The sequence below is a fragment of the Wyeomyia smithii genome, chromosome 1 (genome assembly GCF_029784165.1).
Source record: "Wyeomyia smithii strain HCP4-BCI-WySm-NY-G18 chromosome 1, ASM2978416v1, whole genome shotgun sequence".
NCBI classification, from domain to species: domain Eukaryota; kingdom Metazoa; phylum Arthropoda; class Insecta; order Diptera; family Culicidae; genus Wyeomyia; species Wyeomyia smithii.
This window is the reverse complement of record NC_073694.1, coordinates 167,861,875-167,884,161: the sequence shown is the minus strand read 5'-3', so window position 1 is coordinate 167,884,161 and position 22,287 is coordinate 167,861,875. Positions and strand designations below refer to the sequence as shown.

The following is a 22,287-nucleotide window of genomic DNA, read 5'->3' as shown; positions in this document are numbered from 1 at the left end:
AGAACTGGCTGTCGAATTCGAGTCGAGTGCTGCTGGAGTTGAAGGCGAGTCCCGGTGAGAAAAGTTTGAACCTTTCGAGCGAGATGGCGACGGAGAAAGTTCTCGGCTTATGGTGGTGTACAGCGACCGATACGTTCACTTTCAAGTTATCGCCGAGGATCAACGGTGAACTGCTGCGAGGTGACATCGTCCCAACGAAAAGGCAGATCCTCAGCACGCTTATGACGATCTACGATCCCCTGGGATTAATGGCGCATTTCCTAATGTTCCTGAAGATACTGCTGCAGGAAATTTGGCGGAGTGGTGTAGGCTGGGACGAGTCTGTCAAGAGCGAACAGCTAGTGAAATGGCAGACATGGTTACGGGTACTCCCGCAAGTGGAATCGGTCAGTGTGCCAAGGTGTTACCGACTGAAGACGAGCACGGGAGAGCGGAATACGATTCAGCTGCACGTGTTCGTGGATGCGTCGGAGAACGGCTTCGCTGCAGTCGCCTATCTGCGGTTCGAAGAAAATGGAAAAGTGGAATGCGCACTCGTCCGTGCAAAGACAAGAGTAGCCCCGTTGCGTTTTGTGTCGATTCCCAGACTAGAACTACAAGCCGCAGTCATTGGAGCCCGCCTAGCGAACGACGTTATGGAGACTCACAAGATGAGGCCCACGCAAAGGGTTTTCTGGACGGATTCACGCAACGTTCTCTGTTGGTTGAGCTCCGATCACCGAAAGTACCATCAGTTCGTAGCGGTGCGGATCAGCGAGATGCTAGAGTTGACGGAGACGACGGAGTGGAACTGGGTTCCGACGAAGCTGAACGTCGCTGACGACGCCACGAAATGGCAGACGCTGCCGGATCTATCTCCTACCAGCCGCTGGTTCCGTGGCCCTGAGTTCCTGTGGGGACCGAAAGAAGGATGGCCTGTCGTTGTGTCTAAGTTCGAACACACTGCAGAGGAGGAACGGTCACATGTACTGCATCACTTCGTCGAACGCGCTCTATTCCGCTGGGAAAACTTCTCTAGATGGCAGCGACTCCTGCGGCTAGCAGCCTTTGTCCGTCGATTTCCGTCGAATGTACGCCGGAAGCGGTCGAAAAATCCCCTCGTCACCGGACCCCTAACGCAAGAAGAACTAAAAAACGCGGAGTTATTAATCCTAAAGTCGGTGCAAGATGCTGAGTTCGCCGAAGAGAAAGCTTTGTTGCAGAAGCCGATGCCGGTACCGTGGAGGAACGCTTTACCGAAGCGTAGTCCGCTGTACAAGCTCAGTCCGTTCTTAGCGGAAGATGGACTGCTACGAATGCAAGGTCGCATAGATGAATGCGCTCATGTCGAGGAATTTACGAAGCATCCGATACTACTTCCCAAGCGACATTCAGTCACGGATCTCATCATAGCAAGTGTCCACGAAAAGTTCTGCCACATGAATCACCAGACGACGCTTAACGAAATCCGGCGTCGATTTCACGTTCCAGGATTGAGATCGGTCTACCGGCGTGTCCAAGGCCTTTGCCAGCTCTGCAAGATTCGCCGAGCGAAGCCAGAGCCCCCGGAGATGTCTGGTCTATCGTTCGGACGTTTACAACCCTTCTGTCGTCCTTTCTCCTATGTCGGCATCGATTATTTCGGACCAATGCACGTGGTTGTCGGCAGAAGGATCGAGAAACGATGGGGTGTACTAATAACATGTCTCACTGTCCGAGCGGTACACCTCGAAGTCGCTCACAGTCTTTACACGGACTCGTGCATCCTGGCCATTCGAAATTTCATCGCCAGAAGAGGTACCCCAGTTCAGATAGTTAGCGATCGTGGGACCAACTTCATAGGAGCAAGTCACGAGCTAAAAGAAGCCCTGCAGAAGGTGAACCAAGACAAGCTGATGGAACACTTTGTCACCGCTGATACGAAATGGACGTTCAACCCGCCCGCGTCGCCACACTTCGGCGGGACTTGGGAACGTCTCGTTCAATCCGTGAAGAAAGCCCTGAAGCACCTCCAACTCACTCGCACACCCACTGACGAAATCCTTAGAAACACCCTGACAGAAGTCGAGCTCATTGTTAACTCTCGGCCTCTGACTGAATTACCGCTAGACGATGAGCTTTCCCAAGCGCTCACCCCAAATCACTTCCTGATGGGGTCGTCAAACGGTTCTAAGCCCCCGATCGCGTACGACGATAGTAACTACGTACTGAAGCACACCTGGAAGACATCGCAGGTCTACGCCAATCGATTTTGGCGACGCTGGGTAGCCGAGTACCTGCCTACGCTCACCCGGAGGACGAAATGGTTCAGCCGAGCCAAACCGATTGCTGAAGGGGACATCGTAGACGAGACGTTGCCAAGGAACTGCTGGCCGAAAGGTCGGATAGTCCACGCGATCAGATCCAAGGACGGGCAAGTCCGTCGTGCACTGGTGCAGACGGCGACCGGAATTCTGGAGAGGCCAGCCGTGAAGATTGCGGTGTTGGATGTTGGCGCTAGCGTGAGTACTTCGGAGCAATGACCTCGAAGCACTGCGGGGGAGTGTCGCAACCGTATGTTGCGCCGCACCAACAAACCAACTACAGCGACCTTTACAACATTTACTTTGTCGATGCGAAGTACCCCCACCTGCCGTTGCGCTACGGACCGTGGCGAAACGTCAGCGAAACGGGACGGAGGAAGATCCTCTTGGCAGACGGAAAAGCGAAAACGTGTTCGCCAGTGAGCGTATATCAAGCTTATTAAACTAATTAAATAATCGAAGCTCCTGAATAAATAAATTAACTTACAAGTGCGTCAAAACTTACAACTAATAGTACGGTATTGTAAAAACTTAAATTACTAGTACGGTGCGAAAAATTGGTACGGTAAATTTAGTACGGAAAGTTAAAACATATATAGTACGGAAAAAAATAGGTTAGTAACACGTTATATATAAAACACTTATGCTATCACAGTAAAAATTAGTCCTAAAACTAAAACCATAGGCGTGCAGACGCTATGTAGAAGAGAAACAAATTGCGCTGAACATCGAACGATTATAATGAGTTTCTACACATAAAACTCAGGGTTCCGATCCGATTTCTAAACATTTAAAGGACACTAAAACGTAAGTTGCTTAACCTATCTGCAATATATACAAAACTATATACAATTAAAATTAAATTGAAAGCCATGCAAACATTACCTTATATTATACATCTATTATACAAACACAACTTAAAATTACATTTTGTATACATCAATTTCTTCTAATAGGAATTTTTTAACGTTAAAACGTTAAAACGTTGAACATTGAATCGTAAGTCGTAGTACGTAGTTAATAAACGTTATAAAATTGGAAATTAGTCCTTTCTTTTCGTTGCAATTCGCAACACCCTGCAACTCCTATCCCTACCTCCGCGTGGTACCGACTGGGATACGAGCAACCAAAGGAAGATCCGTGAACCGGTGGAAACTTGGTCGTATGCTGACAGGAAAGGGGGAGCTGCTCTCCTAGGAGGGCAGCTTGTCCGAGCGTCTGTTCCCCATGTATGGGGCGGCTCAAACAGCGTCTGATCCGGAGCGGACGGCTGAATTATGAAATGCGGCGTCTCGCCAGCTACACCCGAGATGGCAGCCCCGTCGCAGACTAGGCATCCGCAGCCCTAGTAAGGCAGCATGCCGAAGCATCAAAATACTACGAACAATCAAGAATTGAATACGGACCGGAACAATTGGCAACGACCTAGGCGACGAAATAAGGACGACGATTGGAAGCTCGGTACATGGAAATGTAAATCGCTGAACGCCCCGGGTAGAAACCGGATTCCCGCCACTTCGACATCGTTGCGCTTCAGGAGCTTTGCCGGAAAGGAGAGAAGGTATGGAGGATTTGTGGTCGCAGGGTACAGTCCTACCAGAGCGGGGGCACAACCAATGAGCTGAGTACCGGCTTTATAGTGCTGAGCAGGATGCAGAGCCGTGTGATCAAGTGGCAGGCGATCAGCAACAGGTAGTTCTGTTTCTACAACTACACTATCCTGTGCACTGCCCTCACGAAGGAAGACCCGATGTAGAGAAAGAAGAGTTCTACGCACAGCTGGTGAAACTCTACGATAGCTGCTCGCGTAGACATCAAGATCGTCATCGGGGACATGAACGCACAGATCGGTAGGGAAGAAATATACAAGCCGGTGAACGGCCCGCACAGCCTGCACATGATGAACGGCGCATGAACCTGCACACCGTGACGAACGACAACGGCCAGTGATGCGTCAACTTCGTAGCTTCCCGTGGACTATCAGTTCGAAGTACCTTCTTTCCCCGTAAGGACACCCACAAAACCACCTGGGGATCACCTGATCAACGTTGAGCAAATCAAATTGGCCATGTTCTCATCGACGGCCGATTCTTCTCGGACATTACAAACGTACGTACCTATCGCGGTGCGGATATTGGCTCGGACTACTACCTAGTTGCGGTATCATTGCGCTCAAAACTGTCGACCGTATACCACGGGCGACATCGCTGAACCCCGCCTCAACATTAAGCAGCTCCGGAACTCCCAGACTGCGGAGGAATACGCGCAACAGCTTGAAGCGGTCTTCCCCACAGCGAAGGGGCTGGGCGCATTGCCTCTCGAAGACGGGTGGTGCAGCATTCGCACAGCTATCGGGGAGACCGCAACGGCGACACCAGGAGTGAAAGCACCGAGTGGCAGAAACGACTGGTATGACGGGGAGTGCGAGGCAGCGGTGAATGAGAAGAACCGGACCTGGGCGATATACCTGGGCAGGCCAACGAGAGAGAACAAGGCTAATGACAAACGGGCACGGAACGACATGACCACGATTCTCAGACGAAAGAAGCACCAGCAAGAGGATCGTGAACACGAGGAGCTAGCGCAGAGCGTCCCGCAGAGGCTATAAGCCACAAGCCGAGATGTGCAACGACGCGGATGGGAACCTTCTCACGAATGGCAGCGAGGTGGTTGACAGGTGGAAGGAGTACTTCGATGGACACCTGAATGGCGAAATAGTAAACAGAAGCGGATCAGGAACTGACCTAGGAGCACCAGCAGCGGATGACCAGCCCCCGATATTCATGAAGTTCTTTGTGAGATCGGGAAGCTGAAAAACAACAAAGACGGACTGCCGAGCGAGCTCTTAAAACATGGAAGAGAGGCGCTGGCTAGAGCGCTGCACTGGGTCATTTCCAGGATTTGGGAGGAGGGAAAACTGCCAGACGAGTGGATGGAGGAAGTCGTCTGTCCCATCTACAAGAAGGGCGACAAGCTGGAATGGCGCAACTACCGCGATATCTCGCTTATCAGTGCCGCCTACAAAATACTCTCACAGATCCTGTTCCGCCGTCTATCATCTTTAACCAGGAGGTTCGTGGGTCAGTACCGAGCGGGTTTCATGGGAGCCCGTGCCACCAAGGACCAGATCTTCTCAATCCGACAGATCTTACAGAAATGTCGCGAGTACAGCGTGCCCACACATCAAATCTTCATTGACTTCACGGCGGCCTATGATACAGTCGATTGAGAACAGCTATGACAAATCATGTACGACAACGGACTTCTGGATAAACTGACTCGATTGATCAGAGCCACAATGGCGCAAGTGATGTGCTACGTGCGTGTTTCGGAAATACTCTCGACTCCCTTTGAATCGCGCAGAGGGTTGAGACAAGGTGATGGGCTTTCCTGTTTGTTGTTTAACATCGCCCTTGAGAGTGTGAGAGGGCGGGAATTGACACGAAGGGCACGTCACTAGGTCCGTTCAGCTTCTGGGCTTCGCGGATAACTTTGACATCATATCACGTAACTTTGCGGCGGCGGAGGAAACTTACACCCGACTGAAAGCCGAAGCTGGACGGATCGGACTGCGGATAAATGCGTCGAAAACAAAATACATGCGAGCGAGAGGCTCCAAGAAAAACAGACAGTGATGAGCTTGAGGTGATCGATGAGTTCGTGTATTTGGGGTCACTGGTGACCGCCGACAATAACACCAGCAAAGAGATCCAGAGACGCATCCAGATAGGAAATCGTGCCTGCTTTTCACTTCGGAAGACACTTCGATCGAATCGAGTGCGACGACGCACGAAGTTGACGCTGTACAAAACCCTGATAAGACCGTTAGTCCTCTACGGGATCGAGACAACGCTTCTCGCGGAGGACCTTAACGCTCTTGGAGTTTTCGAACGGAAGGTGCTGCGGACTATCAACGGTGGAGTACAGACGAACGACGGAGAATGGCGACGGCGCATGAACCATGAACTACACGCGCTGCTTGGAGAGAATCCCATTGCACACCTAGCGAAAGTCAATAGGTTGCGGTGGGCCGGTCACGTCGTAAGGATGCCGGATGACAACTATGCAAAATCATTTCTCTTCAGGTACCCTACCGGCACCAGAAATAGAGGGGAGCAGCGTGCACGATGGCTCGACCAGATTGAAGGAGACTTGCGGGTGATGAGACGCCTGGGGAACTGGCGAAACACAGCCCAAAACCGAGCAACATGGCGACAAATTCTTGATACAGCACGAGCCACCACGGCTCTCGTCTGATTGGTAAAGTAAGTAAGTAACAAACGAAGAACAAAATAATTCGAAACGAATAATCGGCATAGACCCAGGCCACGAAAACGGACTAACGATTTGAAACTCGGAACATGAAACTGTCGATCACTCAATTTCATTGAAGCAATTGGAAGCTATCAGAGGTGCGCTAGAAAGATTCTATGGTACGTATGTTTTGGATGGTCATACCATCTACCAGGTCGCTGAAAACTACGTGCATTCGCTTGAAGCATCGCTGCCGGAGAAGGCCGAGTTGCTTGAAACCCCTCTCGAGGACTGTTAGAGTGCCATGAAAACAGTCATTAACAGCGTAGCGAAGAACGTCCTGGGGCATGTGGTACGAAACCGACGGAATGAGTGCTTCGACGATGAGTGTAGGAAAGTGTAGGACGAGAACAACGTTCAGCGGGTAATAATGTTGCGTCGAGCTATTCGTCAAGACGTGGAGCGATATAGACAGAAGAGGGGACAGCAAAATCCCTAGTGCCTGCATCGACTGACTGTTCCCAAGTTATCTTCTAACGTCTGTCGTCCTTAGTAAATGGATTCTTGGGAAGATAGCAATCAGATCTTTACTTCGCGCAGATCCTCCAAAAGGGCCGTGAGTACAAAGTCTCTACGCACTATCTATTCATCGATTTTAAAGCCGCATAAGATATTGTCTGTTTCTTTTAGAACGAAACGCGCCAAATTCGTCGCAGAAATCGTTGCCATACAAACTCCATGACGACGATCTCTGCGACAAATTTGGCGCATATTGTTTTAAAAGAAACAGACAATACAATTGGGTTGTTCAGCTATTCACGGCTTCCTGATTTTTATATATCAGCTAAAAGAGTTTAATTTTAGCATGGGTTTATTCTCAGGCTCCCCACCACGTACCCTTCCTTCAATCTGAATTCTACAGTACCCCTTTTGACTCTCCTTCTAACAAAAATAAATCCCTATTACAGTCATACCTCGATATAAGGCAACCTCGATATAAAGCAACCTCGATGTAGCGTAACTCGATATAACGTAACTTTTACCTCGATATAACGTAACTTTTTAAAATATATTGAAATTGAGAATAAATGATACAGCAACTGTTTTTGGGCTATAAATTGCTTAAAAAAATGTTTGTAGTAAGTTTTGCAACCAATGCGAAAATTGTCCAAAATGGGCATTAGAAAGGTTTAAAAATGCCAATAGGTGATGGGAAATAGGTTTTCACGCATTTTTCAGTAACAATTCAGTCTTGCATTAAATAAAAAAAACTTTCTCTAGCTTGTTGAAATTTTCTCTAAATGGGCATAAGAATTGTTTAAAACTACTGATAGGTGATGGGAAATAGGTTTTCGCGCATCTGTGAGTAACCACCAACAATCTTGCATCAATCAAAAAAAAAAAAAATAATGCTTGTTGAAAATTGTCCTAAATGGGCATAAGAATGGTTCAAAAAGACTGATATTTCCCATCGGTTTTCACGCATCTTTGAGTAACCTTTTGTATCAATTGAAAAAAAATATTAGGCATAAGAAAGGTTTAAAAATAAATAAATAGATATAACGTAACGAAAATAAAAATAAAGTTGCCTTGTATCGAGGTATGACTGCATTATAAAACTGGTGTGAAAGTCTACAGGGAATTGTAAATAGGCGATATTGTTAGGGTGGACAGAGGTTCGGTATAATAGTAGAGCAGTAAGCTTGAAACGGAATGGCACGAATATGAATGATATGCGTATCACTTACTTCAATGATGATACTGCAATAATATGAAGTACAGAAAACAACTGAGCAATATCACAATAGATCTAAGCTCTGGTCGCAGTGATGAGTCCACGCAAAAAAAAAGTACATGCTGACTGACGAAACCGAGCACGACAGGGCCCGCTTAGGCAGCACAATGACAATTGACAGCGATGAGCTCGAGGTAAGTTGATGAATTCGAATTCGGACTCAATTTCCAAAAATAAATTCCCTGATATTTTCTGAATTTCCCTGATCTTTTAAAAAAAATTTCTGACTATTCAAATTTATTTTTAACTGATTTAGTTTCCGACCATCATAGCTTCTCACACCCAAATCACAAAACTATAAAAGGTCAGAGATAAACTGGATCCTACTGAAAATCCCACCAGTAGTAATTTGAATAGTTTAGCTTCGCTTTTGCTAACTTGAATCTTAACCTAAAAAAAATTTTTTTTTCATGAAACACATCCAGTTTGATAGAATTTAAAATAATAACACTGATCGACCGAAGTTTTAAAAAAGTTACCCCAGAACTCAAGCAAGTCGCTCTGAAATTTTATGGCATTTTGGCCTGCAGAGTGATTCCTCTCCGGGTTCGTCGCTTCTAGGTTTACTTATGAGAAAACTCATTAGAGTTTCTGAAAAAGTTTTCTTTGCTAGGGGCACCATCATTCACAAGAGTGGTTGAGAAGCTATAATCTTTCCTTTTTTTTCCAGTTTGAGCTCCAGGGTAAAACCTGTGTTTACAAGTGAAAACAAACCACCGTTTTCTTTATTGTGTTATCTAGTTGGTAGCTAAGACTATCTGAATTTAATTTACTATCAAATGATAGATTATATTACTAAACTATTTGAAATACCATTTATTTGAGCAAGGCACACGGTGTGGCATGAACCGGTTGTTAATTTTTTACATAGAACCATAACTTTTACTCGCAAATTTTCTCACATGGCTCCGTTCTGCTTCACTGCTTCACATTTTCCAAGTAAAACCGTTGATGACGTTTTTCCTGATTGTGATGAATCGCTGACTGCCGATATTTAGTTTTATGCTGATGGCAGGTATTCTGAAGCGGTTTTTGTAATCTAATTTGATTATAAAAACAGATTTTGCTCTAGAGTTCAAACTGTAAACAAAGGTTAAATATGGTAGCTCTTTAGCTGTTCCTGTGAATTTTGATGTCCCTAGCCGGCTCGAAAGTACATCAAAAGGGCACAGAAGGTCCTGAAATCTTACGTGCTTGTTGTTTTAATTTATATCGATTAAAATGATTATTACACACCTCAGAAGTTGATCAAGTTACGGAATTCCATTTTTTTAAAAGCAGGTTATAAAAAATGATTCTTACCTTCGAATCGCTAGCGCAGGGTTCTCCGGGTTCTCGCAAGCCTCTCTCCAAAAAAATTTTCATAATTTTATTCATTCTCTTTTCGGACATCGAAAAGTAAATAAATTTTTGACACTGAACACTTTTTTAACCAATAACAATAGCTTTTTTATTCAACGCGATAATTTTGATAATTTTAGCGGCAATGAAAAATAAACTCGGTAATGAAAAACAATTCGCGTTTACAGCGTTGCTGATATTCGCGTTGACGGTGTTGCTAATATTTGGTTGGTTTTTGCGTGAGAAAAAGATAGAAGCATGCTTTTGTAATCACGCACATTTTGACAATTACAAATGAGAGTTTATGTAGGTCCGAACAGCCTTCAAAATCTCTTTCTACGCGAATAAACCGAATTTGTTTCGTTTTTGCATAGGGAAGAGAAGGAAAGAAATAATTTTGCTCACCACGCATCGTTTTGATAAGTACATATAAGACTTCGCGTAGGTGCGAACAGTGCAATATGAGATACATATGGGACTTCGCGTAGGTGCGAAAAGCCTTTGAAATCTCTATCAACACCGTTAACGCGAATGACAGCAGTAGCAAATTCTAGCGGCCCTTCAGAAATGTGTTCGATGTTTGTCAGATGAAAAACACTGCAAAAAAAAATCGTACAATTCCGTAAAAAATTGAATTCCGTAGATTTTACCTACGGATCCGTATTTCCGTAGAAAGGGATCATTTCCGTAGATCTACGGAAATTTCCGTAGATTTGGCATCGCTGCTTCTGACCCATCCGGAATAAGTCGAAAATCAGGTGCAAAATTTTTTTTTCACCCGGGGGGTACTTCTCGTGCAAAAACAAGCGTATTCAAAAAACCGTGTTATTTCCAGAAACCGTGCAAAAAGGCGTGTAAAAAAATCCGTGTATAGACCATTTTACGAACTGACAGGTTGCACGGATCCTGCTGATATTGATGCTGCTTTTACGTGCGTTATGTCAGCGGTTCCGAGCTTTTCGTCAAAATTTAATTCATGAATTGAGTTCAGAAACGTCTCGTAAAATGGTCTATAAAAAGACCGGACAAAAGTGTATATCTGGCAGCATTTGTGTTCCCAGTTGTTCGGAAATCTCAAAACTGACGTAAGCAGAGAGGCTCGCAGGATCGCCATTACGGAGCGTAAAAACCTGGATAGCAAACTGATAAAAAATTTGCTTCAAAAATTATAACTTTTCCTCATCGTTAAATGTATGGTTAAGATCTCCGTACGAAACAAAAAAATATGTTTGTATTTTTGGCAAAAAGTTTTTTGAAAAAAAGGTGACGTCATTGTTTTGTAACCCGTGTAGTAGTTTTAGGGGGATATCATTATCCGCTCTGACGGAGTTACGGTGCTGCCACCTTTAATTTGTTTAGTCCATGAGTGTGGAGGATAGGAGTTTTTGCAATAGTGAATCTGATAGCAACTATTTTAATATTGTTCCCTAAAATTCGCACACGGGCAGTTCAATGTGTGTGGAGGAGATGATTTAATTCCGTCAGGGAACCATTCACATATTACGTGGAATATGGCAATTTTCAATACCCACCCACCCCCATGTAACGCAATTTTACTTGATTGCCACATGCAATATAACGCTTCGCTGAATACCCCCCCACCACGAGCGAAGTATTATTTGAATGATCCCCAGGGCGAATCCTACGATAAAACGAAATTGAATGAGCTCTTTACACTGTTGTGTCATTGGTAATATCGCCCTTTTGGTCATTCATGCTAGGTTTCGTTAGGCACTCCGTGTTGTTGTTTTTACACCTACCTCTTGACAGTACACCATATGCTGTTGGAGATGGATTCTCGTTGGCCATTGATGAATCTCATGTTCGCCAGCCAGCAAACGAAAAGACTTCAAAATTTATTGGTGTTTATTTATTTATTCAACCAAAGTTGCTATAACACGATTAATTGTACAAAGAAATGGTAAAAGTAGAACAAGATATTTCTAGTCTTAGTTCAGGTAAGAACTGATTTTGAGACATGTAGAAATGATTACATTTTGTTTTCCAGTAGATAGTGACAATGAACCTCCTTCGACACCGTTAGCCGCTTCGACACAGATTGCCACCCGTGGTAGGTTATATGGCGATCTAGACGAACAATCGAGTGAAAATGACGATTCTGAAGTAATCCAGAATAAGTCTAAAGCGAACAATGGCGCAAAGACATCGGACAATGCGATGCAGAAATACTTAACCAAGTTTCCCAATGTCCGTTTGAGTAAACCCCGGTACAATGTCGATTTGGATCTCACCGATCCTGATAATGAGTTATATCTCGTCACCTGTCCCGCTTCCATCGATGCTATGGAATGTTTGCTTAATGCAACACTTGATATTCCCACGCCCGGTAAAGTTAGAAGGATAGATTCATCTTCCCCTGGACTTCAATTAGAAGCGTTTACTTCTGGAAATCATATTAAAAATCCAGTGACTATCTTAGTTGGGAAACAATTGAAATCGTTTGTGCCTACTGGTACCATTCAGATAAGAGAATGTCTGGAGAAACACCATGTACCAAAACTAATGAAACAGAAAAACGTAATAAATGAAGTACCTTTTCCGGAAATTATTCGCGAACGACATCCGCTGCTAGGTTTGCACTACAAATCTGTTCAGAAACTGCCAAAACGTGTTCAAAAGTCACTTTCTATGGCTCGGCAGCGTGCAGATATGTGGTACTTGCAAGACATCAAAACCAACGCAACTGAAGTTGAGATCGATTCCCCTGAAAATAAAAAACGGAAACGAACAAACACAGCTGACAACACAGATATATCTGGTTCCACATCGTTGGAAGTCATAAAGCAAGAGAAATTGTCACCATCGAAGAGGAAAGTTAAAAAGGAGAAGCCCATCGAGTCAACAGCCGTAGAGGACGACTTATCGTGGTTGCAGAATATTTGATGGAAATATATGTTGTTTGTCAGGAAGCAGGAGAATTCACAATTGAAGAGAAAAGTTTAAAGGAAAACCTCATCGAGCCAACAGCCTTCAAGGATGACTTATCGTGGTTGCAGAGTATATAAAAATATATGTTTTTGTCAGTTAATTTCGCTTTTATATTCATTATGGTTTCATTGATTTCGCTACACTACTGAGTGAGTTGCAAGTGTAAAATCTCCCATTTATATTTGGCTTGTTATTTTAGTTTTGTCTTAATCATTTTATATCGTCGCCTCAGCCTAATTAAAATAATTCATGGGTTTTTCATCTCGTTATTTAAATTATTCTATCTACGCCAAATTGAAATTCTATTTAATTGTGATGAAACATAGAGATCATGGGCGCAACTACGGGGGGGCTAGAGAGGTCTATAAACCCCTGACCGCCCCCCCTCCCTAAATGTGTATCAGCCCCCCCCTAGAATTTCTCATAGAATGATTGTATTTCATACTTTTTTTCTCGAGGCTATTAAAAAGGTGGCTTTGTAAGGTCAGCACAGCACGCAGGATCGATTCTCATGCTTAGCTTTGCTCAATATTGAATCAACTTTGTTAACAGATGTAGATGTTGACGCAGTGGATAAGATATTCATTTCGATAGATAGCCCCCCCTAAAAAATTTCGGTAGCCCTCTCTAGAAATTTTTCTTAGTTGCGCCCATGATAGAGATGAAAATAAGTGGTAAATCAGTTGAAAAATGAAGATGGAATTGACGACTGAACAGGGTTGGTTGGCGAGATGGGCCGTGAGCGGCCTCAGCCGACCTACACACCAAAATCTGAAAAGAATTTTCAGCAAAAAATAATACTGAAAAAAATCAGTAAAAATATTCTTGCTGATTTTCAGCATTCAGAATTCTGTTAGCCGGAAATCAGCAAATTGCTGGTAATTGCTGAATTTCTGGCAACTCCATCCGTCAAACTGTCAGAGCAATCGCCATTTTGTACGTAAAAAGTTAACAAAACTATAGAGAAATAAAAATGAGCTTATAAGCGTATGTACCATGGATGCGGAATTTAAAAAAGCATTGCATTTCATTTTCATTTTGCGGTAGATGGTGGGCAGCTAGAGCCAAGTCTGTCCAACCCCGATATTCAAGGAAGGATAATGGCTGACTGCCACATGCGGGACTGTATGAATGCCATTGGAAGGGATTGGGGAAAGAATGGGAAGGTGTTTGAGCGTTTGAAAAGAAAAAATAAATAAATAAATAAATAAATAAAAAAATAAAATAAAAATAAAACAAAATAAAAATAAATAAATAAATGACTAAAACAAAAAAAATAAATAAATAAATAAAAATAATAATAATAATAATAATAATTATAATAATAATAAGAATAATAATAATGATAATAATAATAATAAATATAAAAAAATAAATAAATAAATTAATTAATTAATAAAAATAAATAATAATAATAATAAAACAAAACAAAAAATATTCTTATTTTTCGAACTGAATTTCTATTTTAAACAACGGCTTTTTCCGTTAACACGCAAGTTCATTAAGCAGACAGTATGTGAGTAGAGAAAGAACGAAAAATAAGCGAACTGGAAATATGATACAGACTTGGAAAAATATACCGCATTCCGACGGGACGGGATCTTTTGTTCTTTTCAGGGGGGATCTATCTGTCAAAAATCGTGTAACCAACATATTCGGCAACATGGTGTTTGTTTTGGTTTTTGTTCCTTTTGGTCATGAAATTGATCGATGTGAAATATTATAGAATTGGAATGTTTTCCATCGAAACTCGAGAAACCGCGGAAAACTTTCATGAATGTTGTTTAGCTATTCACATTTTTCCCCCATTATTGTTCATAGTTACAAACATCATGGACCAATAAACGTCATGGACCAACAAACGTCATGGACCAGAGTTGATCTGCGATAACACACACATATATGAAATTTGACAGCAGTGAATCCCCTCTGGTTCTTTTGTTCTTATGTTCATTTGTTCTTTTGTGGGGTTACTGGCTAGGTAGTGTGTTGTATGTATGTATATATGTGCATGTAGTGTGAAAGGCAGTATCTGAAACATGTTAGGCTTTTTGTTAATGTACTTACCTACTGGAGCTGACCTTTTTCATTGCACTTACCCTTCGATATTGAATGTTACCTTCACATGCATTTGTTTTATTTCCTCCTGTTTTTTATTTTATATGTTTTCTTCTGCCGGAGTCATATCTCTTCAATTTCTTGTTCCTAGGTCGCTTTTGTAACTATTCTCATTGGGGCGCATCGATGTGAGAAGTATATATCCATGCAAAGAGAAAAAAAACAAAGATATTTGAACATCAGTGAATTGTGCTAGAGAATCCTTGTTATTGGTGCTTATTACGGGAGCCACCTCACGGTGAAATCAGAGTGAAGTGAACAAAATCCTATTACGGGACTCACGTAAGTGAAACAAACGACGCAAAGTGACATCTGCCGCGGAATCTGGGCCACGATGAGTGTCATATCAGTGAAGCGAGAACGGAAAAAGCGATGTCCCGCGTGAAACCACCTCACGACCACTTTGAACGATGATTCTACGAAGATGCCACAAGTCTCAAAAGTTGACTGATTTGTGGTTCAATGGCAAACATTGGATTCACTCTTCAGTCACGAAACGAATCCGAACCCGACCCGTGCCCCAAAGCGGTAAAATTTTCATTTTTTTTCTCTCTTTTCCCTTTTTTGCCAGATGGAAAAAAAAAATATATTTTCCGATGCCGAACGTCTTAGAAATGCAGAACACGTCAAGATCTGGTGCTACGACTTAGAGATCCTTGAGCTGGGAAACAATCCCATCCCACCCGTCCCACTCTCAACCTCACTCCACTGTCAATCCCACCCCACGGAGGTGACCCCTGTAACCTCACCTGAGGTGGAACCGGGAATAGGTCCTAAAAAAAAAAAGTTAAGAAAATGAAGTGAGCATGAGAGTGAAACACATCCCACCGTGAAGCGACTCCCGTAACAAGCACCATTGTGTTATATGCCCAGCACCCTCACGTACTAATTAGATATTTAGATATTTCAACATGTTATAATCATACACTGTGTGACGATATGCCAATATATACGATATACGATCCTATCATAACTAACCTTTTACACTCATACTCACATAGAAAATCGAAGATAAGAACGTATATATTTGATTAGAAGATAACAAAGTATAAATAGATAAATGAAATAAAACATAATAGATAAATAAAACGGTGGTTTGGTCCACGTGTGAGGAACATTCTTCAAAACTGGTGTCTTTAGCCTATATGGCCAAGGGCATCCCCAACGGCGCACCCCCATACCCCGCTCGGCAGCGCTCTACCATCACTTCATGCCGCACCGGTTGCTGCCAAACACGCTATAGAAATAGTATCCGGAACTCCGAGAAGCATCGCGCTCTCAAATTTGGCAGCCCGACAACAGCGCTGCTAAAGGTTTATGCTATATGAAACGTCAAACTGAGACGATAGCAACGAACGGTGTAAAAACGGGTGAGTGAACAAAACAGCCGCGCTATACACAGCCGCCACAACAACTCAAATGGTAGTGCACCGCCTAGGATGCCCCAAGAAGAATCTTCCCCACATAGGAGATAGCCAAGAGTTGTCTTAACACATGTAGAATAAATAAATAAAAAAAATAATAATAATAAAAAAAAATTAAAAACAATAAAAAATATATATATATATATACATATATACATATACATATATATATATATATATATATATATATATATATATATATATATATATATATATATATATATATATATATATATATATATATATATATATATATATATATATATATATATATATATATATATATATATATATATATATATATATATATATATATATATATATATATATATATATATATATATATATATATATATATATATATATATATATATATATATATATATATATACACATACATACACACATACATATATATACACATACACACACACATACATACATACATATATAAATATACATAACAATAATAATAATGATAATACAGTAATCACCCGATTATATCTGTACCCGATTTTATCATCTGCCCCCGATTTTATCTGCCCCCGATTTTATCTGCCCCCGATTTTATCACATTTTTCACCCGATTTTATCATCATAAAACATTTCATTAAAAAAATGTCAGGGGGAACTGATTTTCTGTTACGCTTCAATATTTAAGATATTTTTCATAATTCTGTGCAGTTGTGGATGCAGTTTACATTAAAAATTCAACCGATGCACAATGTTACATTTTGCTGTTATCGTGCGAATAATTGAATAGTGATACAAATGTTTATTATAACCGTATAATATGTTCGGAGAAGTTTCAAAATATTTAAAAACGCATCTTTTGATGTAGAAAGCTGGGTGATCAATCCTCCTAAAAGTGAGATAGAATATTTACTTTTTCATTAGATAAAGATAGATACTTGGTGTCTTAGGCAAAGTATTAGGTGATCTCAAAACAAGAAACTTTACAGAAGACATCATGTTTCTATCTCTTACATATTGCAAGCAACATAAAGTTTTCTATGAGAAGGCCTTAAAAATCGTTATTTACATTTTAAGATTTTTCTGGTTGCAATATGTGAGAGATATCAGCATGCTGTCTTCGGCAAAGTTTAGTGTTGTGAGAACATCTAATATTTTGCTTATGGTACTGCGCTCCAAAAAAGCAAGTTATTCATTTTACCAATTCAAACAAAAACCTGAACGGATAAAAAACTTAATTGTAATTTATTTGCAACTTTACATCGATTTTTTTAAGTTTTTTATTTTTTTTTAGGTTTGTTCAGAAAAGTTTTTGGCAACTGAATTATCTATCTAAAAAATGTTTTACAAAAATAGTGATGATCGATTTTTTATTGTCACTTTTTGTTTTTGAAATTTTTTTTTCAGTACAGGATCTCAAATTGAATTTTTTATATATTTTTTTATAAAAGCTCAAACTGTCTGAGCTTTTATAAAAAATATATAAAAAATTCAATTTGAGATCCTGTACTGAAAAAAAAAGTTCAAAAACAAAAAGTGAAATTCATCCCTTGAAAATTTTTCTCTATCTTTTGTCATTATTCAGATATATCGATTTATGAAAAAACAACTGCAGCTTTTTTCATATGTTTGTACAGATAAATTTTCCAAAAGAAATTAAAATCGCTGATTTTACGTATTTAGCTATTGATTTAACATCTTCAAATAAAAAAATTAAATTTTAAAAATTTCCCGATTTTATCACTTTCCCTATTTTATTATATAATCGGGTGATCACTGTAATAAATATGACTAACTCTTTTCATCTCCCACTCCCATCCGCCACTCGGGAGTACGCGCCCTATAGGCTAGCCACCAAGCCCAGGGAAATTAAAAAAAAAAAAAACCATTGCATGCGCTTAAATAGAAAAATTGTGATATGAAGAATATGTGTGATAAGTTAATTTTCAGTCTTTTCTATGAATTTGGGAATATGGGCAATATAGGTTATGGTTATGTCGATGGGCTACAAAGACATTTGAAAGTTCATATCGATAATTTAGATTTGAAGTCAAATAACTTTAAAATAAATATTCGCAATGTAAAACATTTGTTTTAATAAAATAACAAAAAACAAAAGAACATTCTGTTTATTGTCTAACTTTTGCTGAGATACATCAGCAAATTCATGTCAAATGCTCAAATACTGAACAGGCAGCAATTTATTCAAACAACTAATTTAATAAGCAAAATGGTGTCAAAAATTTGACGTTTCGATTTGCTGATCGTTTCAGCGAGAAAGTTTGCTGATATCATAGCTTATTTTCCAGCATGTAGAATATCAGCAAAATTTTGCTGGTTTTCAGCAATAAAAATTTAGTGTGTAGGTAGGGTATACATACATTCTATTGGCCCTGACGACTCTGTTGATATTGGTTTGGTTTTTACTTGTGAAAGTGAAGGAAGGAAATATTTTTGCTTTTGTTTTCACACATAAATTGACAATTGCATATGAAAATTCGCGTAGATACGAACAGCCTTGAAAATCTCTTTTACTTGTGTCAGGGCCAATAGGCTGACTAAGCCGACCTGACAGGACAGGTCACATCAAAGAAAAAAAAAAGAACAGGGTTGGAATAAAACAGAATAGGATAACAAAGCAAACAGTGAGATGAGTGATTCGAACTCTCTGCTGACTTAATATGTAATGTTCTAATTTCGTCTAAAGTTTATTTCATTTGATCGTTTGAACTAAATTTCATTTTTAGCTTTTTCACGAAAATAATGCAAATAAACATGATTATCTCAAACAGCTTAGAATAGATTAGAAAACAATTAAACCAAAAAACCTATCGCTTTGTTCATATTTATTTCATTTATTCAGATTCTAATAAAATTATATTTAACAGTTCATCGACGAAATGTATAACATGTCGTTATTGCCGCACCTTTTCGTTATTTGCTACGTACCTGATTGTGTTTGTGAACCGTCAACCAGTTGTTTTCTTCGGTTTTGAACTATGTAGTTATTGAACATCAAGTTTGTTCATTTCATATCATACTTTAAATAGTTAATACATTGTATTTACAGATTTCTCTCGTTTTTAAAGGTGTATAACGTTTCCAAATTGACCAGGTATGGCAGTGTAGACACGATATTTTTCTAGAATAATACTCAGAGGCATCGTGAGGAAACCGGAAAACTTGCTAATGTAATTAAAGGTATATAATTGCATCTAACCAAATGGGTCAGTAAGTACATTTTATTCAGCGAGTCCATTGCAGGGTTAGAGAATCGCTTCATATCCAAATACATAGCAAAAGTTCTTAGTTAATCTTTAGGTACATTCTACTAAACAATTTTAAGATGTATCAGTGTCCGCTGAGTAGGGTCATCTGATGGGGTGATCTACGCCACATTACTGTTCAAATGAATGTCGATCTCACAGCACCCAATAACAGCACGATTTTCAATTATACAGGTGTCATGATTGCCACATCAGTAAGCTCATTTCTTCACTATATTGTACTGGTCCTTCTCGGTACTCTGCCAATTCTAACTTCTGCGGATTGCGGTTGCAACAAACTCAAGCGGACCAGCCATGACGAAACTGCACCAACTGATCGGGTTATTTTCCTCGGTCATGAAAAACGCCAACGTTTCCCCGGTCATGATGACAGTTTATCTACTACGCGGCAAACAATGAGCTTGATTCCCGGTGGAAAATATTACGTTGGAACAAACGAACCGTTTTTTCCCTCCGACCGAGAGGGTCCCGAACGGGAGGAAACGATAACAGATTTCTATATGGATCAGTACGAAGTATCCAATGGACTGTTCAAAGAGTTCGTCGATGAAACAAACTACGTAACCGAAGCCGAGCGATTCGGGGATAGTTTTGTCTTTCAGGGTTTTTTAGATGCTGATACCAGACGTGAATATCATGACTATCGTGTTGCTGCTGCTCCGTGGTGGTACAAGGTTAAGGGTGCAAACTGGCGTTTCCCCGAAGGAGATATGCAGAAAGGCATCGGGAATCGTCTCAATCACCCGGTGGTTCACGTGTCCTGGAACGATGCAGTAGCCTTCTGCAAATGGCAAGGAAAGCGCCTTCCAACAGAAACCGAATGGGAAGTCTCCTGTCGCGGAGGACGGAAGCGTAAACTGTTTCCTTGGGGTAACAAACTGCTACCCAAAGGTGAATATTACATGAACATTTGGCAGGGCGAATTCCCTGAGCGTAATTTGGCTGATGATGGTTACGACGGCACGTGCCCTATCGATCAGTACCCCCAGAACGTGTTCAATTTGTACAACATCGTAGGCAACGTTTGGGAGTGGACAGCAGATCTGTGGGATGAACGGGATAACACGAAACCTCCCAATCGGGTGAAAAAAGGAGGCTCATATCTGTGCCATGAATCGTACTGTTACCGATACCGCTGCGCGGCAAGATCGCAAAACACGGAGGACAGCTCGGCGGGAAATTTGGGCTTCCGCTGCGCTGCGGATGCAGAGTGACTGCTTATCGGAGTATTTCCTATTTATAACCAGTTTAGGTAGAGAATATTGTTAAACATTGATTTTATATAGATTGTTTTCAATAAACCTAATAAAGTCTGTTGTTCTGGCAGAATATAAAAAAATAACATTACGGTACTTAAATTTTGTTTCTCCATTTTTTTTTATAAAAAAATCGAAGCGAAAGACCAACTATTGTTAAAAGTTCGTTAATATTAATAAACAAATAAATCAGTCGATTGCTTTCGGTAATATTCAGATAATTGAAATGAGTTTTTTAATTCTTACAAAAATTGAACTCCATTTTCGACGAATTAAAATAAACTCGCAGTCAACGTTAGGTGTATACAATTGTCTATGCTTTAGAAATTGAAAATTCATATACCTGGCGTACCAAGAGAACACGCATCTTAGGCTAAAACTCGGTGATGATAACAAAATCTTTACGTCGTCATTTTGCCTTTGATCCTAACATATTTCAATCATCGCAATGAATCAGTATTTTTACTTCCAAACTGTTAATATTACAGCAATGATATTTGAGATATTTGTAGTACGTCGAACCTTCGAACGAGCATTTAAAAATGTTCTACGAGAAAGCAGACGAATTTTGGGTGAATCTAGTACAACTGCGCAAGCTAATCGAAAACTATTTAAAATCTTTTTTGTCACTCTCTTTCATTAAGGGGTAATATCCACCAAATGCTCAAAAACAAGGCTTTTTCAAGGACAAAAATTCTTTTTCGACAAAAAAAAATCGACTTAAATTGTTTATAACTTTTGTTGTTGTTAATTAATCGCTAAAATCGTGTGTACCTCACTAGATAATCTAATGAAGAAGCTACAGTAAAACTTTCGAGTCAATCGGATGTAAACTTTTTCAGTTCTACTGCTCGCCGATTTTGAAAACATGGTTTTGAGAAAAACGCGTTTAAAGTTTCAAAGCCCCCAATATTTTTTTACCATCAGTCAGCTATCCCTGCGTCCTAAAGTTGTCCTTTCTGGGCCTTGTTTGCCTCTTCTTCTTTTTTTTTGTCTGATGTAAGGCTGCGCCTAGACTCTTTCGCGATATCGGACATGCAATGCTCAGCGATTTTGACGCGGTTGGCGTCCGATCCCACGCAAAACTCGTACATGTTCGGTCCAACGGTTAACCCAAGAGCATGATTATGTATTAGAGGACAGTTAAAAATATCGGCATCACCGCAGTTCGAACAAGACACAAGAATCTTGAAGCCTAGTCCACGCTTGCTCGACTGTGAAAACCGCACATCACTATTACATTTTTTACACACTCCTAATTCAGAAAGGGCAGTAAATACAGCGATAAATACATGAAACAGTAGCCGAAATCCCTATCCATATCGCGATCACGGTTTAAATCAAAAGTTTTTAATTTTTTCGCCGAAGCACCAACGTACTCCGAATCGCCTTTGAATGCATAGCGGATGTCGGTTACTAATTTTACTCCGGGTTGTTCTGGTACTTCTTCTTTTACTGCCTTTGTGGTCACTGCACACCTTGTCACTCATATTTGAGTACTTTTGAATATGACTCACAGTTGAAAAGTAAAGAAAAACTTAAACAGAGAACGTACACAACGAGAACGGCTGATCGACTAAACAAAGGGAAATTGTGAGCTGTAGAGAC

General features: G+C 40.7%; 3 protein-coding genes across 10 annotated transcripts in view; 2 read left to right on the top strand and 1 right to left on the bottom strand.

The window, feature by feature from the left end:
- The window catches only part of LOC129720432 (juvenile hormone esterase), a 101,466-nt gene that overhangs the window by 55,710 nt on the left and 23,469 nt on the right, over positions 1 to 22,287 (bottom strand). The window contains exon 4 of one of the 2 annotated variants that reach the window (XM_055671942.1): positions 14,721 to 14,843. The exons of the other annotated variant lie outside the window; for it this stretch is intronic. Within the exon in view, the coding sequence (XP_055527917.1) occupies positions 14,721 to 14,752 (32 nt within the window). The 5' untranslated portion in view covers positions 14,753 to 14,843. The remainder of the gene's footprint in view (positions 1 to 14,720; positions 14,844 to 22,287) is intronic. 2 annotated transcript variants of the gene reach the window in all.
- On the top strand, positions 11,444 to 12,721 carry LOC129721145 (uncharacterized). Of its 2 annotated transcripts, none has more exons than XM_055673396.1 (2): positions 11,444 to 11,630; positions 11,681 to 12,721. In XM_055673396.1, the coding sequence occupies exons 1-2, from the start codon at positions 11,591 to 11,593 to the stop codon at positions 12,574 to 12,576; spliced, it is 936 nt and encodes a 311-aa protein (XP_055529371.1). In that variant the 5' UTR covers positions 11,444 to 11,590; the 3' UTR covers positions 12,577 to 12,721. The 2 variants fall into 2 exon arrangements, with proteins under 2 accessions (XP_055529371.1, XP_055529446.1); XM_055673471.1 differs by having other exon boundaries at positions 11,446 to 11,630; positions 11,684 to 12,721.
- Positions 19,085 to 20,849, top strand: LOC129720733 (formylglycine-generating enzyme). 6 transcript variants are annotated; one of them, XM_055672610.1, is made up of 3 exons: positions 19,085 to 19,137; positions 19,207 to 19,337; positions 19,598 to 20,849. In XM_055672610.1, exon 3 carries the CDS (start codon positions 19,603 to 19,605, stop codon positions 20,635 to 20,637), a length of 1,035 nt encoding a protein of 344 aa, XP_055528585.1. In that variant the 5' UTR covers positions 19,085 to 19,137; positions 19,207 to 19,337; positions 19,598 to 19,602; the 3' UTR covers positions 20,638 to 20,849. The 6 variants fall into 6 exon arrangements, with proteins under 6 accessions (XP_055528585.1, XP_055528760.1, XP_055528675.1 ...); XM_055672785.1 differs by having other exon boundaries at positions 19,113 to 19,137; positions 19,226 to 19,337; XM_055672700.1 differs by having other exon boundaries at positions 19,113 to 19,155.

Excerpts from the sequence above, each read along its gene's own strand:
- LOC129720733 (XM_055672610.1), top strand. The coding sequence starts at position 19,603 with ATGATTGCCACATCAGTAAGCTCATTTCTTCACTATATTGTACTGGTC.
- LOC129721145 (XM_055673396.1), top strand. The coding sequence starts at position 11,591 with ATGGTAAAAGTAGAACAAGATATTTCTAGTCTTAGTTCAG. Across the intron at positions 11,631-11,680 it reads TATTTCTAGTCTTAGTTCAG|TAGATAGTGACAATGAACCT; the intron begins GTAAGAACTGAT and ends TTTGTTTTCCAG.